General features: G+C 53.7%; 2 protein-coding genes across 2 annotated transcripts; one reads left to right on the top strand and one right to left on the bottom strand.

Annotated features, from left to right (window-relative positions):
- Positions 1–879: 879 nt before the first annotated feature.
- BESB_005830 (uncharacterized protein) lies at positions 880–3,259 on the top strand (the record flags this gene model as incomplete). The annotated part of the gene is made up of 5 exons (XM_029359338.1): positions 880–1,086; positions 1,616–1,720; positions 2,524–2,619; positions 2,730–2,800; positions 3,199–3,259. 5 exons carry the CDS (start codon positions 880–882, stop codon positions 3,257–3,259), a joined length of 540 nt encoding a protein of 179 aa, XP_029222251.1.
- A 1,281-nt stretch (positions 3,260–4,540) lies between these two features.
- On the bottom strand, positions 4,541–6,014 carry BESB_005820 (thioredoxin domain-containing protein; the record flags this gene model as incomplete). The annotated part of the gene is made up of 4 exons (XM_029359337.1): positions 4,541–4,768; positions 5,034–5,120; positions 5,235–5,422; positions 5,768–6,014. The coding sequence occupies 4 exons, from the start codon at positions 6,012–6,014 to the stop codon at positions 4,541–4,543; spliced, it is 750 nt and encodes a 249-aa protein (XP_029222250.1).
- Between the last annotated feature and the right edge of the window lie 630 nt (positions 6,015–6,644).

Here is a 6,644-nt window from a genome sequence, read left to right as displayed (position 1 = left end):
CATGGGATGGGCAACCTGAGAGAGAAATATGGGATAAACAAGAAGCAAGGATGGCATGCAGGGCCGGAGCCCCAGACCAGCATCACATGGACGGTATTAGCCGTTTCGCGCGGGAGGGACGGACTTTCAGAAATCTCAAACGGAGAAACACACTAAGAAGAAAGCAAAAAGCACTAGCACGGTTTGGCTTCGTCCGCCAAGGCGAAGCCTTGCAAAGAATTTTTCTCATCACCACATGCGCAAAACGGAAAAGCCGCGCATCTCCGTGCCTTCCGATGCATGCATGTTTGCGCTCGTCTTGTTCTGTGTCGGCGGTGCGAAGTGCAGAGTATGTCTTTTCCGCGAAAAATGTTACCTTTGACGAAACCCTTCTCTTTGAAGCAGCATCAGTTCCCAGCGCTGAGCACATCTAGTGAACTTCGGAGAAAAGTGCAGCACGGCGGTGTTTCTGGGCCCAGTGGGCACGTATAGTTGTCGAGGAGGCGACCTTGCCGCCTTCTGGGGATGTGCGCCTGTCTTTCTGAGCATGGTGTGTTCGCGTTTCGTGATTCACTAATGCCATGCAACTCCTTCAGACGAATGTTTCGTCTGCAAACTCTGTTTACTAGAGAGAGGGCGCTCTACTCGCGTGTGAGCAGATGTTAGCTGGGAGAGTCACATCTTGTGAAAAGACCTGTTCCGCTCAGTTGAGGAAAACGGTCAGTTACAGGCGTGCACTTCAAGAATCTATGTTTGGAACCTCGTCTAGTTGGTTCCCCAAGAGAAGCAAGGCGGGCTTTCTGAGCTTGAAATTAGTTGCGTTGTCGTTTTGATCCGGAGGAGTTTCATCGGAAGAGCACTACCAAACGAACGGGTTTCGCCACACGGACGCTTGAGAATATGGCGCAGGCTTCACAGCCCAAGACGCCCTTCGATCCTCTAGGCGCTGACAGCGTGAGAGCTTTGTGTAGGCTGCTGAACCCAGATGATGACGATGATGGCGAGTTCAACTCCGTGCCGGCAAGCCGGGCGCACATGAGTCCGGCGGATCTACGCGGCCGTGAACACAAACCAACTGCAAAGCCAAACGTGAAAGTGGAAGCCAAGGTGCAACAAAATACCCACACAAGCAGCATAAGCTAGCACGCCTTCAATTTCTCCACATTTTGCCCTCATTTCGTGGAACGAACAGTCCAGCATAGTGTGTAGGACGCGTAGATCGAAATCGGCGGCTGGTACTTCTGCTAACAGAAATGCTGGCGGCGTTTTTGAAACCCATCGAAGTGAAGAAGGATGCGCGTGAGGCATGTTCACTTATCACTGTCGAACGGTCTTTCAGGTAGTTGACAGTGTCCATCGTTCTCCATGTCGCCGGCAAGCCGCTTACACACACGCATTGACGCCTGCTGTTCGCGATGCGTATCACTAGTGGTTCCCAGTTAACTTGCAATTAGGAATAAAGAGCAACCTTCCAGAAGGTTTCTACCAGCCACAAAAGCAGATACAATCACGGAAAACAGCACGTCTGTCTGATGATCGCAGCAAGGTTCTTCTCAGTGTGCTGCGAGCCTGGCCCGAGGCGGTCTGAGCTAGCCTCGGGGCGATATTGCTCGAGTAGCACTGTTTCTGTCAGCAGATGCGGAAATCAAGCGGCATAAATGCAAATGAGAACTCGGCGCCGCTGAATGAGCGCGTATCCGCGAGTTCAGTGAAAGACTGTCGCCAGCTGCCCGACTACGAGGTGAGAAAGGCAGGGAGAACCAAGGAAACCATCACGCGGTATCGGGCCTTGTATTCAGAGGATTGCCATCTCGGTAGGCGCCCATTTGAATGCACGAAATCACTATCCCTGGCTCCTTGGGGAGCTCCCATTCTAACACGGTACACCACCAGATGAAATCATAAAAAATTTAGATGCCACGAAGTGTCAAGCCCTCGTGGTGCCACCGGGGCAGAAAGATATGTTACACCATACACGAAGTCGAGGTAAGGTCGTTGGTGGGAGGCGGGGGCCCACTAGACGCTACTATTGAGGATTCTGATCTCCGTCTCGAATGCATAAACCAGACAGCTATGTGTGTGATCCTTAAAGCACAAGCAGGGCTCTTATGTCATTGCGTAGGCTGCACGCAAAGGCTGTAGCACAAGACGAATCCACTGTCCCTGCATACCACGGAGAGCTTCTGGATTGCATGACGCATCTCGCTCAGCGGGCACGCTAAGCTCCTCGGCGTTGCGTCGAACTCTTTCATCAGAATCATCCTTGAGCTACGATGCAACACTGGTACTGAGTTATTCCGCAGCCCCGTGGCGCGGGTACAAGCGAGAACCTGACACGTGCCCCGGCTCCCGTAGATTGCGCGGGACGCCGCTTAACTTTCGGGCAGATATGAAGCTGCTTCGTGCTGAACCCTGTAAGAGCGATGATTGGAAAAGGGACCGGAGGCCAGCATATAACGCGTCCCTGTGCAAAAGAAACTGAAAGAACGACGCGATGCATCGGCGGCCCTACACAGCGGTGGGTGTACTGCTCGCTTCGCCCAGATTCTTCACCAACAGACCGTCGGACCTGAGGACATTTTCTTGGGCATCACCGGCAAAGATCCGACATCAGACCACTGCGACAAATTCATTATCAAGGTACGAAAGGTTTCTTCGCACAACGCACCCACTTCGTCAAAAGAACCCGAGAACCCTGAGCGTTTTGCCGCTCAGTGGGACGCAGGGTCCGCTCATGTATTGGTTTGCAGGTGAAACTTCCCGACACGGAACTCAAGGCAATTCAGTTGAAGGTGAGCAAGAAGATCGATTTGCGCGTGAGGTGTGCCGTGAGCTGGCAACAGTGGTGGCAGGTTCTGGTGGCGTGTACCCGTCTTTTGCCGTGGAAGAACACCGAAGAGGCTACGTGGTGTTTGCTCCTTGAATTGAGTGCCCTAGCGGATACGCAAAATTCACAGCGAAGACCTTTTTTCGCTGTGAACCTCCAGGCAGAAGATCACCATGTTTTAGTGGAGACGCCAGTGTATAGGCTCGACCTGCCCCTTTCTAGCCCAGGTAAACCCTGAGAATTAGAGGAAGCCGTGAAAGGCGCTGCGTATCCAGCATGAATTCTGACTTAGAGGTCACACCACCTCGACAGGTTCACCATGATAACTGCCCCAAGACCAGGATTACAAGGAAGCTCACAGCACAACATTTCTGAGTTTTTTGGCCTTGCAGTCTCTGTGTGGCTGCGTTTGTTTACGGACCCCTGACTTCCTTGGTGCCGATCATCAATTAACTGTTGTCAGTCTACTCAGATCAGAGCAAGGCCCAGTGGGATGCGGAGCAGAAAACTCTTTCCATCACGGTGAGATGATTCAGGTAGAGCCCTGACCGAGCTTTGCGGGCTGCTTGCCGGCAAGTGGCCACGTGCCTGCGCAGGAGAGTACTTTGCTTTGAACCTGCATAGTTAGTTGAGCAGCAGTCATACAGGCCCGCCTCTAAGCAGGTACAGGGTAGCGCAGACGAAGCGCGCCTACTGCTGTGATGTCGGACTGTGCAGATGCCCATCAAGCGCGACATACAGTACGTGCAAATGTGACGGCGGTGCCGTGTTTCATTGGCCAGCACCGAGTGGAGTGAAATGAGTACGTAGACCCCAGACGCCGACTGTCGATACAGTCCGGACTAATCGGAATGGCTCGCCACAGTGCCTTTGTCACTTTTTTACAAGTGACGCTCGAACTCCTTGGCCACGTTCCGCAGGAGTGGACGATTGTGCATGGACAGTTGAACAGAGCGGTCTGGACCACGCGGCACGCGCTCTTCCGGAAGGGGGGTTCATTCGCGTTCACGTGAGCTGCTCTTTCTGGTGTTAAAGACGAGCGAATCTCCGGCGCGCCGTGACCCACCCACCCAGCGAAAGCGCCGAGTCTTTGGCCACGAGCAGCTCTCGCAAGCTGCCTCCGATTTACTCCAGGGTTCGGACTGTAATGTCGGCGAGATCCAGCGGACACATGCGAAGGAAGCAGTTCAACAAGCATCCTCCAATCTACAGCAGGAGCCTAGGCTTTCCACGTATTTCTTGCTTCACTGCTACCTAATCCCGTAGCGTCTGCCAGTTTTGTGGCCCTGAGTTTTCTACTACCAGATGCGGGAACAGTACCCGAGAATTCTACGACTTAAACTACTATTCACAAGCTATTTCATGTCGGTAAAAACTACGTCCTCCGCTATACGAATAGCCAATCCCTCAACTGTTACCGCGCATATGGCAAGTGCCCTCTAATGGTCCGAAACTCGTGCAGCAAGCTTCGCCGGTGGAGGTGACCCACATACACACACGCGCCCTAATTGTCAGACGAGGAAAATGCTTAACCTTGAGCTCCAGTTGAAAGTGATAACGAACATGTTGCGTACGACGCAGGGTCCGTACAGGAAAGACACCAAAAAGAGCACAGTTCGAGACTTATTGATACCGGGTTTGCTGATGGTTATGCAGAGGGTACACAGAGCCACATACAGACGCACGGAGAAAACTTTTGAATAAGGCAATAGCAAAGATACACGCACATGCAGTTTAGTCCTTCTTCTTCGCGCTTCGCGAAGCAACAGCGCCACGCTTCTGGTCCTTCTTAGAGCAGCACAGGCTGCACAGGCAGGTCAGGAGACAACCAGAGGCCATACCGATGAAGAACAGCAGGAAGAAGGGCAGAGGAGCATGATAGACGATTCCCTGCAACTGAAGGAACGCGGAGATCAGCTCGTCCTTCAAGATGTCGAAAGTAGACAGAGGCGACGGGATGGTCTGTAAAGAGGAAAACACAGGAAAAGAAAAAACACAAATGCGTGCAGCACAGACATGACCTAAACAGAGCCCGGAACACTCCTAGTATGACGCCGCGAATCTATAACGGCCCGGCCTCAAGCTTTCACCAGCCAGCGCCTTTTGCCAGGAAGAGAAAGTACAAGCAGAATTACAGCAGCTCAAAGACATTTCACTTCGTGGTCCTGGGATGTCAGAGGCACGAGGTGCACACGAAGATGCGCGTCACGCTGGTGCCAAGACGTACCTCGCCTTCAACCGACTTCCACCCGCCTTCAGTGAAAGCCTTCAGCTTCTCAACGCTGCGTTCACCGCGATACTCGTACATCTTTCCCTGGAAAGGAAACACATCAGGACCGGTCAACAGAAACCTGAGCCCCAGCTCTCCTGCCTATCGACATGCAAAGAGCTGGCTGCCACACGGTAGCGCAACCTCGTTGAATCTTACGTTGGAGAGGTAGTAGAGAGTCGGGAAGCCCTGGATCTTGAAACGCTTGGCGGTGATACTGTTGCTAGTGGCATCGATTTTTGCCACGTTGACCTTGCCGCTCAGCTCTTTGGCCAAGCTTTCCCATGCGTTCGCCATAGCCTTGCAGTGGCCGCACCACGGCGCGTAGAACTTGACGAACCAGTCGCCTAGAAGTATTGAAGACAACGAGGCACCTCTAAAAGCAAATAGTTTTCCAGCCGTGATACCATGCGGACACGACTACCTTCGTGCAAAGCAGTGTTGTTGCCGTTGTCCACACCCCGCATCGCGTACTGTCGCGCTTGCACAGCCGATTTGCACCAACTTGATATGAATGCTTCTTTCAGTAGCTTTATCTGGAACGAGAGGCCCGGCACGCGGGTTCGCACCCCCTCTCGGTAGGCAGGGCTGACCGAGGCCGCGGCAGCTGGATGGTCACTGCCTGGAGACAACACACGACACCTACAAAAAATCCGTGCCTCACACCAGCGTCAGTCATGGTTATTCCTTACCAGTCGTGGCACCAGTTGCGGCTTGCGTGTCATGCTCGAAGCTTGCATCGGTAAGCTCCTTGACGACTGAGGGGGACGCGGCTGGGGACGCTCCAGCAGAGACAGAAAGTGCGATAAGGAGCGCAACGCTTGCACCGACGGACAGGCAAGTCACAAGACGCCGGGTTTGACGCTTGCTCGTCTTGCAGGCATGCTGTTTCTTCACACCGGCTGCCAACGCAGCACGGCCTGCCGAGAAGTTCAACATTGTTGAAAAGGGAAAGAGCCAACAGAGAAACGGTAGAGGACAGGGCGCACTAGGGGAGGGAAGCGCGACCGCAGCGGCGCCCAGCGTCGGAAAACGAGAAAATGCGGAAGACCCAAGAAACGAAAAAAAGCCACTCTGAATAGATAGGGACAGAGCGAAGCAGAAAAAGCGTTTTTGTAAGATAGTAAGACAAGGCCATTGGCTGGCGTCCGTGCGCCCGGCATGTGTTGGAGCAGCCATGCACACGTTGCCGTCCGCCAGAAGCCGCCCAGGACAACGGCGAACACCAGGAGGAAGCGAGGGGGGGGGGAGGACGGGGGCGTGCTGGCAGGGGGTGGTCGCAGAGCCGTTGACAGATGGAAAAACGGGGGGGCCGCCATGGAATCCGCCGTCGCACTGTTTCGGATAGGCTATCGTATAGAGCGGACCGAGACAGAACCGTTCTTGCACGCGACGTCTTCCACCACAGATACATGGCTCGTGCTTCTAGATATTACAGCGGCTTCATCTCGTGCCCTCTTAACGACGCACTTTAATACCGGAGCAAACGCACCGAAAAGACGACGCAGGAAACCGATCCCAACTTCAAATGGAGGCCGCTACCGTGGAGCGGTTCAGCAAGACATGGTG

The sequence above is a fragment of the Besnoitia besnoiti genome, chromosome I (assembly GCF_002563875.1).
Source record: "Besnoitia besnoiti strain Bb-Ger1 chromosome I, whole genome shotgun sequence".
NCBI lineage: Eukaryota > Apicomplexa > Conoidasida > Eucoccidiorida > Sarcocystidae > Besnoitia > Besnoitia besnoiti.
The sequence above is the reverse complement of the archived record's forward strand: the minus strand, read 5'-3'. Positions and strand labels throughout refer to the sequence as shown.